This window comes from Lemur catta, chromosome 7 (assembly GCF_020740605.2).
Source record: "Lemur catta isolate mLemCat1 chromosome 7, mLemCat1.pri, whole genome shotgun sequence".
NCBI classification, from domain to species: domain Eukaryota; kingdom Metazoa; phylum Chordata; class Mammalia; order Primates; family Lemuridae; genus Lemur; species Lemur catta.
The window spans coordinates 104,917,199-104,932,321 of record NC_059134.1 but is presented as its reverse complement, the minus strand read 5'-3'; the positions used below and the strand labels follow the sequence as shown (position 1 = coordinate 104,932,321).

Genomic DNA, 15,123 nt, shown 5'->3' with positions numbered 1-15,123 from the left:
TTCTGGCAGGTGCCCCCCCCTGGCCACTGCAGCCAGCCAAGGCCAGCCTGCCCAGGGCAGGGTCGGGGCTCCTGTTCCCCACTTGGTGGCTGTACAGGGCCCTCTCCCCAGGTAAGCAGGAGGCGGTGCCAGCAGCTCCATGCTTGGCGTCATGTTTGGACTGACTGGGACCGTCTCAGACTCACTGAGCACCCCCTGCGTGCCAGACACTGGGCTGAGCCACCCCTCCCCAGGGACAGTCACAGTGAGGCACTTCTGCCCTCTGGATCACACTGTATCCTTTCTGACCTTGGCCTCCCCTCTGGCCTCACTGTGCAGCCCCCAGTAGGGGTCCCCGAGGCCCAAGGGGTTCCCCAATATCAGGCCTCTCATCTACCCAGAGGCTTCTGGTAAACTTCCTTTTCCCAGTGTCCCTGCCGTGCGGGCCCCCATGGGTGACTGAGCAGATGTGTGTGGCTGCCCACTCCAGGCAGGGCTCGGCTGGGCAGGCTGAGGCCCAACCGCAGTGCACCAGGCAGAGAAGGAAGGCTGCTGGGACTGATGCTCTAGGGGGAGATTAAGGAGTCTTGGAGGCAAGAGACATTGCGCTGGGCCTCCAGCAGTGGGTGGGGAAGTGGGGAGGACATTTCTGATGCAGGGAGGGTTCTGGCACTCATGAGTGGCTCAGGTTGGTGGGAGCACTGTGGTAAGGAGCCACGCCTGAGAGGCCCTGAATGCCAGGCTTAACCTGGCACAGACCCTGGTGTGTGCTCGGTGACTGCAGAGTAAAGATATAATGGACATGAAGTCTGAACTTTGCCAGGCTCTGGTGAGTCCCTGATAGCTCTGAACAGGGCTGGGGGTGATGAGAGCTGGTTCCTGTATGCAGTGCGTACGGAGGGAAGCAAAGGACAGGAGGCAGGGAGGTAGGCTGGGGGCAGCAGCTTCTGTACAGGAAAGAGGCATCCTAAAGACGGTGGTGGTGGAGGAAGGGGCGAATTGAGGCCAGATGGGAAGAACATGGCCCAGCAGGGACCTGGAATGAGCAACATGGGCGTCCTCCAAGATGGAACATGGGAGGTCCGTGGTACCTTTCACAGAGCCCGGACAGCTGGGAGCTGAGCTAGCCTTGGGGGAGGAGGGTAAGTGGCTGGATTTGGCTTCAGACACACTGATGGGACAGCATGGAGCACCTGGGCATAGAGATGTTCTGGAGGAAGCTGAGATGCAAGCCTGCGCCAGGGTGATGGTGGGAACACAGGCCCTCAGCCAAGGACGGGGAGAGGGGCCCTGGAATAGGGTTGAGGAGGTGCTGTCAGGGAATTAAGGGCCCATGGGGATTCGTGTTCGAGACTGCAGAAATCAGGAGAGGCTGGGCCCGAGAAAGTCCTGTTAGGTTTGGGCTTGAAAGGGGCTTGGGGAAGGGACAGCCTCTTGGAGAAAGGTGGATCCTGAGAGGGCTGCACAGCGGTGGCCAGCAGAGCCCATCGTAGAGCTCTGGACATTTGGAAGCCTTTGGGCTGCTGTCAACCTCAAGACATCACAGATGATCAGATGACACCACAGGGTACAGTGTCAGTGATCCCAGATGGCACAGGAGTGGCCTGACTGCAATGAGAAGGTGGGGTAAGAATGGCAATCAGGCCTCCTCGCCCAGAGACTCCCTGGAGCAGGGGGTGACCCTAAAGCTATATGGCCCTTCTAGACCCAGCTATCGAGTCATTTTACAAGTAGGTTAACAGACCAGAGGGTTAGCCATGGCCAAGAAAACCAGGATCAGAGGGACCCCAGGCTAGGCCTCCAGTAACCAAAGGCCGGAACCAAGCTGACTGAGGCCTGCACCCTAGTTCCGGTGTGGGTGGCGGGCCCGCCTGGATTTCGCAACTCTCCTTCCTCTCTTGACACTAGCAGCAAAGTGCAGCCTCTGCAAAAGGGACCCATGTGGTGAGCAAAGGTAGCTGGGAGGGTCCTCCATCGGGAAAGCTCTGCTGCTGCCCGGGCCTGTGCCCCTCGCTCCTCAGTACTCCCGTCCCTGACTCCAGTGCCCCGGGCACCGCCTGCCCACATCGCTGGGCTCCAGACGCCGGCCCAGGTCCCAAAGGAAAGTGCTTCATGCTCAGCCAGACAGCATTAGTGGCATGTGAGGCGTGTTCATCTCCAAACTGGGCGCTTGGAGCTCCGCTCGGCGGTGATGGCAGGGGAGCCAGGACCTCGCACTTGTCCCGCACTCACAGGCGGGAATGGGGGCACGCGCCAGGGTCTCCCACGGGAAACGCCGGGAACCCAGCAGCACATGACCGCGGCCCGCTGCGCGCGCACCACGCGGGAGCCCAGTCCCCGCCCCGCGCCGAGCCACCCCGCCCCCGGGCCCCTCCCTCCCCTTCCGGACCCGCTGGGAGGGGTCTGCGCAGGGCCCGGGGCGCCCCCTGCAGGCCGCGGGCGGAGCTGAAACCAGGCCCCGCCCTCCGGACCGCCCCCCGCAGACCCTGGTCCGGCTGAGTCGGCGGAGATCCGGGTGCGCGTGGTGGCCCCGGCGTCTGGGAGGCGCGCCCCGGCCGCCCCCGGCGCGCGCGGGGCGGCTGCGGTTGCCATGGCTGCGGGAGGCGAGGGGGCGCGCGGCCCGACGCCCCGCCCCGGCCCGGCGCAGCCCCGCCCCGGCCCCCGCCCGGCCCCAGCCCGGCCGCCTGCGCCGGCGCCGCCACCGCCGAGCCGCTCCTGCCCGGGCCGCGGGGGCTGCGGTGGGCGCTGCCGGGGCGCGGCTCGCAGGGGAGGCGAGGGGGCCGCGCCAGGCCCAAAGCCAAGGCGGGGCCGGGATGCGGCGCTGAGGCCCAGCATGGCCGGCCCGGGCCCCACCTTCCCGCTGCACCGGCTCGTCTGGGCGAACCGGCACCGCGAACTGGAGGCCGCGCTGCACAGCCGCCAGGTGAGGCCCGGCTGGGGCACCCGGCCCGTCCCCCGAACCTCACACCCAAGGCTGTGGTCTCCATCCTGGAGGCCGCCCTTCCCGACTCAGCTCCGCAAGCGCATCCCGGCCCCCTCCCCAGCCTGATCGAAGCCCAGGTCACCTGCCCTTCGAGCCTGAGCCCCTGGCCTCGCCTCCTGGCGTTGGGCCTTACCCTGCTCGTCTGCCCTCCTCACACTGCGTCAAGCCCCCGAACTCGCGCCCGCATCATCCCTGAGCCAGACTGAGAACAAGAACCCCGGTCCTGGTCCCCAGGCCTGTCCAAATTCATGACATGCTGCACCTGCACCAGCACCTATGCCTTACCAGGCCGTGCCACCAGGGACCCACCTCTAACTCCTCCCTTCCCCTGCCAGGACATACAGGCCGTCCTCTGCCATCTCCCTGGCCTGTCTGCCATCCTTATTTCCCACATGACTCCCAATCCTGTTCAGCCCCGTAGCCTCCTGGGCCTCTCCTCTCCTGCCCTTTGCTGAGTGTCCCGTCTCCCCCAGCACGACATTGAACAGGAGGACCCTCGGGGGCGGACCCCGTTGGAGCTGGCCGTGTCCCTGGGAAACCTGGAGTCCGTGAGAGTCCTTCTTCGACATAATGCCAACGTGGCCAAAGAGAGCCACCAGGGCTGGGCAGGTACTGCGGAGGGCAGAGGGGCTCTCCCCGAAGCTGGCAGCAAGGTTGGAGGGTGGGAGTGAGCAGCCAGGCCTAGGGCCATCAGGAGGGCTCCGCTCAGCAGCCTGGTGTCCCCAGTCCTGCAGGAGGCAGTCAGCACTGGAGACCCCGAGATGGTGCAGCTGGTGCTCCAGTATCGTGACTACCAGAGAGCCACGCAGAGGCTGGCTGGCATTCCGGAATTGCTCAACAAACTCCGCCAGGTACAGCAGGGCACAGAGACTTGGACAGTAAGGGGGTGGGGTACCATGGCAGGGGACCGCCTTGGTTACCCAGGCCTGGCCTTAGAGGAGCAGCCAGCGTGTGCAGTGTGTTTTCCCGCCACACTGCAGGAGAGGAGTTCAGGCCCAAATGCATGAGACTGGGCCCTCTGGAAGAGAAGCCTTTGCCAGCGTTGAGGGGCCCTAGTGCCAGAAATCGCTAATGAGCTTTAGCTTTGTGCCGGGCGCGGTGGCTCACACCTGTAATCCTAGCACTCTGGGAGGCCAAGGCGAGTGGATCGTTTGAGCTCAGAAGTTCAAGACCAGCCTGAGCAAGAGCAAGACCCTGTCTATACTAAAAAAAATAGAAAAAAATTAGCCGGACAACTAAAAATATATAGAAAAAATCAGCCGGGCATGGTGGTGCATGCCTGTAGTCCCAGCTACTCAGGAGGGTGAGGCAGGAGGACTGCTTGAGCCCAGGAGTTTGAGGTTGCTGTGAGCTAGTCTGACGCCACTGCACTCTAGCCAGGGCAACAGATTGAGACTCTGTCTCAAAAAAAAAAAAAAAAAAAAAGAGCTTTAGCTTTGGGCCTCCTGGAGAATGCAGATTTCCTGGAGAGGGGACTTCAGGTCTGCTTGGTGGATATGGCTTGAGTCCCTGGAATGTCTGGTACTATGCACCCTTCTGGAAGCATACAGAGGGGCCGGGCTGGCAGAGCATACGACCTCATGCCCCTTACCCTAGGGGCAGGCTCAGATGGGGCCATTGTTTCCCCTTTATAGATGAGGACTCTGAGGGGCAAAAGCTCCCCCAGGGTCCCCTAGTGGGCTCATAGCCAGGTTGAGACTGGCCCCCAGGACTCTCCATGCTTATAGCCTCATTGTGGATGGACCATTGAGGCCCCACTTGGCCCACCCTCTCCTGGGCAGGGGTGGCTGGGTGTAGCTGGGCCATGGCAGTGCATCTAGACTTGCTGAAGGGCTGGGGCTCCCAGAGAGTGACTGTGGACCAGGAGCTCCCAGGCCTGTTGGTCCCCAGCACCAGGCAGGATCCTGATGGGCAGCTCTGGTCTCTCTCAGGCCCCCGATTTCTACGTGGAGATGAAGTGGGAGTTTACCAGCTGGGGTGAGTGGGGACCACTTGGCTCCCAGGGGCTTGGGGTGGGGCCTTTGGAAGACCCCCAGTGACCTCGGTGCGCCCTGCAGTGCCGCTTGTGTCCAAGATGTGCCCGAGCGATGTGTACCGAGTGTGGAAGCGGGGAGAGAGCCTGCGCGTGGACACCAGTCTCCTGGGCTTTGAGCACATGACCTGGCAGCGCGGCCGGAGGAGCTTCATCTTCAAGGGCCAGGGTGAGCTCTTGGGGCACGCACTGCAGTCCTCGGATTCTCTGGTGGCTTGCGAGGATGAGGCGATCCTTTCTCTCCCCTTTCCAGATGTGGAACCTGAGGTTGGGGTGGAGAGAATCCAGGGGCTGAGGTGGACCCACTGAGCAGCAGGTGGCAGAGGGTGGCGTGACGGCTCTCTCTGTGCTGGGGGGGGCCTGGCTCTGATTTGTGCCCCCTCTTGTGTTCCCCGGCTGGCCGGCCTCTAGAGGCAGGAGCCCTGGTGATGGAAGTGGACCACGACCGGCAGGTGGTGCACACGGAGACGCTGGCGCTCGCTCTGCACGAGCCGGAGGTGCTGCTGGCTGCCATGCGGCCCAGCGAGGAACACGTGGCCAGTCGCCTCACCTCTCCGATCGTCTCCACCCACCTGGACACTCGCAATGTGGCCTTCGAGAGGTGAGTCGGGGCAATGTGGTGGGATGGGAGAGGGAGCAAGCGCCGCTGTTGATGAGAGCAAGGCTGTCCTTGAGGCTCCCGCCTCAGCCGTGGGCGGCTGAGCAACTGCCGGGCTGCTCAGACTGCTGGCTGGTGGTCGCGCCACTGTGCGCCTGTCTGAATGGCAGCTGTCTTCCTGGGGAGGGGGTTAGGTCAAGATGTCCCCAGTTTCTCAACTTCTGACCTCATGTTTCTCCATAAGACAAGGATTTAGGCTGTGCTGCAGAACCGCTGTGTGTACTCATGTTGGCTTTTCCTTAGCACGGCTGTGTTTAGGCCAGAGTGCTTTGTGGATAACCTAGGCAAGAGTGTTATTTCTCTGACAATGTATGCCTCCAGTTGCAATAACAGATTTTGGGAAAAATAAAAAATTTTTTTAAGAGACAGGGTCTCACTCTGTCACCCAGGCTAGAGTGCAGTGGTGTGATCATAGCTCACTACGGCATCAAACACCTGTGCTCAAGTGATCTTCCTGCTTCAGCCTCCTGAGTAGCTGGGATAACAGGCACATGCCACCATGCCTGGCTAAGTTTTAAATTTTTTGTAGAGATGGTGTCCCACTATCTTACCCAGGCTGGTCTCAAACTCCTGGCCTCAAGTGATCCTCCCACCTCGGCCTCCCGAAATGCTGGGATTACAGGCATGAGCCACCGTACACAGTCAGAAACACTTTTTAAAAAAACAGCTTTATTGAGATATGATTTTATACACCATATAGATCACCCATTCAAAGTGTACGATTCAATGATTTTTGGTATACAGATTTGTGACATCACCACAGTCAATTTTAGAACATTTTCATCACCTCAAAAAGAAACCCCCCCATCCTTTAGCTGTCACCTCCACAAGCCCCCATCTGCTGCCCAAGTCCGAAGCAACCACTGATGTACTTTCTGTCACTATAGATTTCCCTGTTCTAGACTTTCATATGAATGGAATTTTATAACGTGGCTTTTTGTATCTGGCTTCTTTCACTTAGTGTAGTGTTTTCAAGGTTCATCCACATTGTAGTGTATAACTACTTCATTCCTTTTCGTGGCCTAATCCATTGTGTGAATAGACCATATTTTGTTTATTCATTTGTCCATTGATAGACATGTGGGTTGTTTCCATTATTTGGCTGTTATGAATAATATTGCTATAAATATTTATATACAAGTTTTTGTATGGACATATGTTTTCATTTCTCTTGGTGTATACCTAGGAGTGGAATTGCTAGGTTACTGATAACTCAGTGTTTAATTGCTTGAGGAACTGCCAGACGGTTTACCAAAGAGGCGGTGCCATTTTACATTCCCACTAGCAGTGTATGAGAGTTCTAGTTTCTCCACATCCTCATCAACACTTGTTATTGTTCATTTGTTCATTCATTCATTTTGGATTATAGCGATCCTAGTGGATGTGAAGTGGTAGTTCATGTTTTTTTGGCTTCTTTGTTTTAGTTTTTTTTTTAAAGACAGGGTCTCATTCTGTTGCCCAAGCTGGAGTGCAGTGGCGCTGTCGTAGCTCACTGCACCCTCAAACCCTGGCTCAAGCAATCCTCCTCCTTCAATCTCCTGAGTAGCTGGGACTACATGCCCATGCCACCATACCTGGCTAATTTTTAATTTTTAATTTTTTTTTTGAGACAGAGTCTCACTCTGTTGCCCAGGCTAGAGTGCTGTGGCGTCAGCCTAGCTCACAGCAACCTCAAACTCCTGGGCTCAAGCAATCCTCCTGCCTCAGCCTCCCGAGTAGCTGGGACTACAGACATGTGCCACCATGCCCAGCTGATTTTTTCTATATATATATTTTTTAGCTGTCCAAATCATTTCTTTCTATTTTTAGTAGAGACGGGGTCTCGCTCTTGCTCAGGCTGGTCTCGAACTCCTGTCTTGAGCAATCCTCCTGCCTCAGCCTCCCAGAGTGCTAAGATTACAGGCGTGAGCCACCACACCCGGCCTAATTTTTAAATTTTTTGTAAAGGAAAAAACCTAGGGGTCTCGCTGTGTAGCCCAGGCTGGTCTCAAACTCCTGGCCTCAAGCTTTCCTCTTGCATCAGCCTCCTGGACCATTGTGGCTTTAATTTGCCTTTCCCTAATGCCTAATAATTTCGAGCATCTTTCCATGTACTTATCGGTCATTTGTATATCTTTGGAGAAATGTCTATTCAGATCTTTTACCCATTTTTTAAATTGGGTTGTCTTTTTAATATTGAATTGTAAGAGTTCTTTACATATTCTAGATATAAGTCTCTTATCATATGTGATTTGCAAATATTTTCTTCATTTCTGTGGGCTGTCTTTTCACTTTCTTGATGGTGTCCTTTGAAGCACAGATGTTTTTAATTTTGATGATGTACAGTTTACCTGTTTTTCTTTTGTTCCTCCTTATTTTGGTGTCATATCTAAGAATATATTGCCAAGTATAAGGTCATGAAGATTTTCCCCTTTGTTGTCTTCTAAAAGTTTTATGGTTTTAGCTTTTACATTTAGGTATTTGAGCCATTTAAGTTAATTTTTGTGTATAGTGGAGGGTAAGAGTACAACTTCATTCTTTTACATGTGACTATCCAGTTGTCCTAGCCCCATTTGTTGAAAGGACTGTGCTTTTCCCATTAAATGTACTGGCACCCTTGTCAAAAATCAGTTGACCATAGAGATTTGGATTAATTTCTGGATTAATTTCATAGACCAATTCTATTCCATTGGTCTATGTGTCTTTCCTTACAACAGTATTGTCTTGACCACTGTTGCTTTGTAATAAGTTTTGAAATAGGAAAATGTCAGTCTTCCTACTCTGTTCTTCTTTTTCAGAATTATTTTAGGTATTTTGGGTCCCTTGAATTTTATATGACTTCCTGATTCAATTCATCCATTCTTACAAAGAAGTCAGATGGGATTCTGGATAAGGATTGCACTGAACCTGTAGATCAGTTTGGGGAGTACTGCTAAAACCTTGGAAGACAATGTTAAGTCTTCCAATCCATGAACATGGGATGTTTTTTCACTTACTTAGATCTTCTTTCATTTCTTTCAACAATGTTTCATAGTTTTCAGAGGATAAGTTTTATACTACTTGTATTAAATTTATTCCTAAGTGTTTTACTCTTTTTGATGTGAATTCTGAAGTGAATCAGATTGTTTTCTTAATTTTAGTTTTTAGACTTTTCATTGCAAATGTATAAAAATATAATTTGTTTTTATATATTGATCATGTTTCCTACAACATTGCTGAACTTATTTTTTAGTTTGAATAGATTCTTAGTGGATTCCTTAGTAATTTTAAACATGTAAATATAGTTTTACTTCTTTTCCAATCTAGATGTCTTTTATTTCTTTTTCTTGCCTAATTGCTCTAGCTAGAACCTCCACTATAAGGTTGAATAGAAGTGGTGAGAGTGGATATCCTTGTCTTGCTCCTGATCTCAGGGGGAAAGTATTCAATCTCACCATTACCTATGATGTCAGTTGTGGGGCTTTGGTAGATACCCTTTATCAGGTTGTGGAAATTCTAATTTGTGGAGTGTTTTTATCATGAAAGGGTGTTGGGTTTTGTCAAATGCTTTATCTGTCTATTGGTATGTTTATGTGATTTTTAAAGAATTCTATTGATATTATGATTACATTAATTGATTTTTGGTATTGAAGCAACCTTGCATTCCCAGGATAAATTCCACTTGGTCATGGTGTATAATTCTTTTCATATGTTATTGGATCCAGTTGGTTAGTATTTTGTTGAGGATTTTGTGTTCATATTCATAAGCGATATTGGTCTTTAGTTTCTTTTCTTTTCTTCTGGTGTCTTTGTCTGGTTTTGGTATTTGAATGAGGCCTCATAGAATGAGTTGCGAAGAGAGGACGTTGGTACTTTAAGACAGGAGTCTACCAACCTCCTCATTTGCCAACAAATTAATAAACTTCTCTTTCCTTCTCCTCAGAAAAAAAAAAGAGTGAGTTGGGAAGTGTCATCTTTTAGTCTATTTTTTGGACAGGTTTGTGAATTATTATTAATAGTATTAATTCTTTCAATGATTGGTAGGATTCAGTGGTGAAGCCATTTGGGCCTAAGGCCTCTTTTTGTGGGTAGTTTTTGTTTTTGGGGGATTTTTTTGTTTGTTTGGTTGGTTTTTTTTTTTTTTTGGACATAGGGTCTCATTCTGTCACCCAGGCTGGAGTGTAGTGGCCTGATCATAGCTCACCATAGCCTCAGACTCCTGGGCTCAAACTATCTTTTCTGCCTCAGCCTCCTAAGTAGCTGGGACTACAGGTGTGTGCCACCATGCCCAGCTAATTCTTCTACTTTTTTGTAGTTGCTATGTTGCCCAGACTGGTCTCAGACTCTTGGCTTCAAGTGATCCTCCTTCCTCAGCCTCCCAAAGTGCTGGAATTATAAGCGTGAGCCACTGCACCCAGCCTTTGCTTTTTTTAACCAATCAATCTCTTCACTTATTATAGGTCTATTCAGATTATCTATTTCTTCTTAAGTTAGTTTTGGTAGGTTGTGCCTCACTAGGAATTTGTCCATTTTATCCAAATTATCAAATTTGTTGGAGTATAGTTATTCATCATATTCCTTTATAATCCTTTTTATTTCTGTAAGGTTTGTAGTAACGCCCCCTGCTTTCATTTATGATTCTTCTAATTTGAGTCTTCTCTCTTTTTTTTCCTTAGTCAGACTAGTTAAAGGTTTGTCAATTTTGTTGATGTTTTCAAAGAACCAGCTTTTGGCTTCATTGTTTTTCCCTATTGTTTTTATGTTCTCTAAATTCATTAACTTTCACTCTAATATTTATTATTTCTTTCTTTCTGCTTGTTGTGGATTTAGTTTGCTCTTTTCCCAGTGTTTTAACATGAAAGATGAGGTTATTGATATGCGATCTTTTTTCTATTTACTTATTTTTTCTTTTTTTCACTTTCTATGATCCCTCATCTTCTTTCTTAACATAGGCATTTGCACCTCTATTATGTTCACACTTATAAATGTATCTTTAGCTGTGTCTTGTAAGTTTTGATATGTCATGTCTTCATTTTTATTCATCTCAAAGCATTTTATGATTTCCCTTTTAATTTATTCTTTGAGCCATTGGTTATTTAGGAGTATGTTGTTTACTTTCTACATATTTGTGAGTTTCCAAAATGTTTTTTGTTAATTGATTTCTAATTTTATTCCATGGTAGTTGGAAAACATACTTTTCGTGACTTCTGGCATTTCAACTTTAACAAGGTTTCTTTTATGGCCTAGCATGTAGTGTGTCTCAAAGAATGTTCCATGTGCACTTGAGAAGAACGTGTGTGCTGTTGTTGGGCGGGGTGTTCTAGGAATGTCTGTAAAGTCTAGTTGGCTTATAATGCTATTCATAACTTCTGTTTCTTTGTTCATCCTCCATCTCCTTGTTCTATCCATTATTGAAAGTGGGGTATTGAAGTCTCTAACTATTATTGTTGAATCAGACATACTTTTAAACTTCTGATGGAAAATTTCAAACACATATGAAGGAGAGATAATGTACTGACTCATTTCCCAGCTTTAACATTTATCAACATTTTACCAATCTTATTGAATCTATCCTTCCTCACTTTTTTTTCTTTTTTTTTTTCCTGGAATATTTTAAATCACATCGCAGGTTTCATATTATTTCAACAGTAAATGCTTCTGCATATGACTCTAAAAGATCAGGATGTTTTTTAACCCAGCCCCACCACTGTTATCACACCTAACAAAATCAACAGTAATTCCTCAGTATCTTCTAGTCCCCAGTCCTGTTCAAATGTCCCCAGCTGTCCAAGCACCCTCTTCGAGGCCCCTTCATGTTTCACAGTGGGAAGGGCCCCAGGAGCTGGGCAGCCAGGGCAGGCTGATCGGAGGGGAGGCTTTGGAAGGGAAGGCTTCGGCCAGGGCGCGGGGGGTGCAGGTCCTCACGAGCTCCTGTTTGGTCTGTTTCAGGAACAAATGTGGTATCTGGGGATGGCGGTCTGAGAAGATGGAAACTGTTAGCGGCTACGAGGCCAAGGCAGGAGAGGCTAGTGGTGGGGGGCTGGGGGCAGGAGATGAGGCCCAGGAACTCAGCTCCTTCTCAACATCCACCCCAGAGTACAGAGGGAGAGACGGAGTAGCCCTTGGGCCCCGGAAACCCTGAGCCCAAGTACCCAGCCCCTGCTGAGTATATGGGGACTGCCCAGAGCACAACCCCACCCAAGGAACCCAGATCAAATGAGGAGCATTTTCCTCTTGACCCTGGGGCTGTATCTCCCTACTGGTGACTCCCTGGGGTTCAGACCCTGCCACCTCCTCCATCGTGGGGAGCAAGATCTCGGCTGTCTCTGGGGACAGGAGGACTTGGGTCCTCTGCTGGTAAGGCTGAGCGTGGGGAACAGGCTCTGAGCCGCCAGCTCCTCATGTCCCTCCCCCGCAGGTGTACAGTGCCACCAACGTGGAGCTGGTGACACGCACGCGCACGGAGCACCTCTCTGATCAGGACAAGTCGAGGAGCAAAGGTAAACCCAGGTGCGCCTGCCTGCTGTCCGGTCACACTGTGTGGTGGGGTCGCCCCAGTCTGGGGTCAGGGGCCAGAGCTTCCCAGGACAAGCTGGGAGGGCTCACCATTCCCATCTGTCCCCTCTCCCACCCCCGGGAGCCTCCCGGGGCAGAGGGCCAGTGGAGCAGTCTGGGGGCAGCGGCCCCACACGCCCTCATGGGCTCCACCCTTCTCCTAGGCGGGAAGACTCCGCTGCAGTCCTTCCTGGGGATGGCCCAGCAGCACTCCTCCCACGGCGGGGTGAGCCCGGGCTGGGTGTGGGACCCGCGGGGCCGAGCCTGGGGGGCGGGGTGCCCTCCGTCCGTCCTGAGTGCTAAGTCTGGTCCTGGGGCCCACCCAGGCCCCTGTGCAGCAGGCAGCCAGCCCCACCAACCCCACAGCCATCTCCCCTGATGAATACTTTGACCCCAACTTCAGCCTGGAGTCGAGGAACATTGGCCGCCCCATTGAGATGTCCAGCAAAGTACAGAGGTGAGGGGGCTGGCTGGGGACTTGCCTCAGGGATGGGGACCCTGCCTGGACCCCCTGGGCCCTTGTGGACTCCTGTCACACACAGGGCCCGTCGTAGTAAGGGACCTGCTCACTCAGCTGGCTGCTCCCTGGACTCTACTCCCTGCGGGCAGGAGCCACGTCTGTCTTATCCACGGTCCTCAGCACCCCGGCAGGGGCTTGGCCCACAGAACTGGCCACAAGTCTCTGATGAATGAATGAGAGGGTGGCGCCACGCACGTGTGGTTTTCTATTGAATTTAATGAGCACCTGCTGGGGGCCAGCATGTGGCAAACTGGGCAGGGCCCATGGGACAGGCCCACAGCACCACGGCCTCCTGCTGTGTGGCCCGAAGACAGGTCTTCCCTCTGCGGGTCTGGTTTCCTCCTCTGTGAAACAAGAACGGTCCCGCGTGCCCGCCTGCCTCACGAGGCCCTGACGAGCCGGCGTGAGTGGTAACAGCACACGGAGGCCTGCAACAGGCCCCGCGCTCCGTGGCCACCTCACGTGGATTCTCTTAGCCACCCAGTGGTGGGGCTGGGATTCGAACCCTAACAGTCCTGCCCTGGGCTGTGCAGGACACAAAAGTGCAGCAACATGTGAGGTGGTGTCCAGCTCTGGGCTGAGGGGGAGGACGGGTCTGTGGACCAGGCTCAGAGAGAAGCCCACAGCCTGGCCCCTGCCCTCCTCGTCCAGACCGGATGAGCTGACACAAAACCATAACGAGCCCCAGTCTGGGCCCAGGGTCTGGGGACAGCTTGGGCTGTAGGAACAGGACACTGGCTCCCGGGGGAGGCAGGCAGGGGCTGCTGAGCAGAGGAGGGTGCGCCAGGCTTGAGTAAAGGCAGGTGACCAGAGAGCCAGAGAGGGCAGGCCTTAGTGGGAGGGCCACCCGCAGTTCCTTGACCCATGCCCTGTGGTTGGCCGAGCAGGTTCAAGGCAACACTGTGGCTGAGTGAGCAGCACCCACTCTCGCTGGGTGACCAGGTGATGCCCATTATTGACCTGATGGCCATCAGCAATGCCCATTTTGCCAAGCTGCGTGACTTCATCACCCTGCGCCTCCCACCTGGCTTCCCTGTCAAGATTGGTGAGAGAGTGGGGCCTGGGCAGTGGAGAACTTTGGGCACGGTGGCCTCCCCTTAGCACAGCCCCCAGGGAGAGGGGTGGACACAGCGCTGCAGGGGGTCAGGTGCAGGGGTCTGCGTCTGGGCGGTTCAGGCTTGGCTGTCCCCTCTGTGTCCTCACAGAGATTCCCCTTTTCCACGTACTCAACGCCCGCATCACCTTCAGCAACCTGTGTGGCTGTGACGAGCCCCTGAGCTCCGTGCGGGTGCCAGCCCCCAGCTCTGCCGTCCCAGCTTCAGGTACCCCTACGGGAGGCAGAGGGAAGCTGCCTGGCTGGCTGGTTGCGGAGCTCTGGGGTTGAGCGTGGCCCCTTTGCCATCTGCCTAGGGAGCCCTTTCCCATGTGAGGTGGACCCCATCGTGTTTGAGGTGCCTGAGGGGTACAGCGTGCTGGGCGCAGAGCGCAGCGAGCCCCTTCGAGATGAGGATGATGACCTGCTGCAATTCGCCATCCAGCAGAGCCTGCTCGAGGCAGGCACAGAGGCAGAGCAGGTAGGACTCGGGCAGGGGTGGGCCCTGGCCCCTGCAGCCACTGGGCAAAGGTGACAGCTCTGCACTCTGGCTATTGTAGGTGACTGTCTGGGAAGCCCTGACCAACACCCGGCCTGGTGCCCACCCTCCTCCCCAAGCCACGGTTTATGAGGAGCAGCTTCAGCTGGAGCGGTGAGGCCCTCGATGGACCTACTGGGTCCCTGTCGCAGCTGCGCCCTGCCTTGAGCTCCCAGCCAGCCCTGGCTGGAGGGTTGGGGTGGGTAGCATTGGAGGTGCTGGGCCCAGGACCCCATGCCCACTCCAAGGCCACCTCCATCAACAGTGCTGGCTGCCACCAAAAGTGGCATGAGGGACCAGGGACAGGGCCCTGCCTCATCTCTTCTCTCTGCCACCCTATCTTTGTCCTCCAAAGCCATGTCCCCAGCCCCTTGGCTTCTGCCCCGAGGCTTGGCGCTCACTGGTCTGCTCTCCCAACTTGTGCCCTGCCTACAAGGGCCCTCCAGGAAAGCCTGCGGCTGTCCACGGAGCCTGGGGGCCTGGGAGCCCCTCGCAGGACACCCCCAGCCCCCGCCCCCCCAAGCTTTGAGGAGCAGCTTCGCCTGGCCTTGGAGTTGTCATCACGGGAGCAGGAGGAGCAGGAGCGGCGGGGGCAGCAGGAGGAGGAAGACTTACAGCGGATCCTGCGGCTGTCACTCACAGAACACTGAGCCGCCTGGCCCCCGGGAGGGCTGTCCAGGGCTGCTCCCTTCACCCGCTTTTGTAATTTATTTATTTATAAACTGTCTGCTGCTGAGCTGGGGCCTGGAGCCCCGTGCGTGGGCTTGCAGTGGAGACAAGATGGAAATAAAGACACGGTCAGCAGCA

At 53.6% G+C, this 15,123-nt stretch overlaps 1 protein-coding gene across 1 annotated transcript; it reads left to right on the top strand.

Annotated features, from left to right (window-relative positions):
• The first annotated feature begins 2,645 nt into the window (after window positions 1-2,645).
• ANKRD13D (ankyrin repeat domain 13D) lies at window positions 2,646-15,123 on the top strand. The gene is made up of 15 exons (XM_045558362.1): window positions 2,646-2,902; window positions 3,436-3,571; window positions 3,689-3,813; window positions 4,894-4,939; window positions 5,020-5,163; window positions 5,406-5,595; window positions 11,560-11,626; window positions 12,029-12,110; window positions 12,330-12,391; window positions 12,492-12,622; window positions 13,573-13,730; window positions 13,891-14,007; window positions 14,096-14,259; window positions 14,339-14,430; window positions 14,753-15,123. The coding sequence occupies exons 1-15, from the start codon at window positions 2,813-2,815 to the stop codon at window positions 14,964-14,966; spliced, it is 1,818 nt and encodes a 605-aa protein (XP_045414318.1). The 5' UTR covers window positions 2,646-2,812; the 3' UTR covers window positions 14,967-15,123.

Excerpts from the sequence above, each read along its gene's own strand:
- ANKRD13D (XM_045558362.1), top strand. The coding sequence starts at position 2,813 with ATGGCCGGCCCGGGCCCCACCTTCCCGCTGCACCGGCTCGTCTGGGCG. Across the intron at positions 2,903-3,435 it reads CCGCGCTGCACAGCCGCCAG|CACGACATTGAACAGGAGGA; the intron begins GTGAGGCCCGGC and ends CGTCTCCCCCAG. Across the intron at positions 5,596-11,559 it reads CGCAATGTGGCCTTCGAGAG|GAACAAATGTGGTATCTGGG; the intron begins GTGAGTCGGGGC and ends GGTCTGTTTCAG.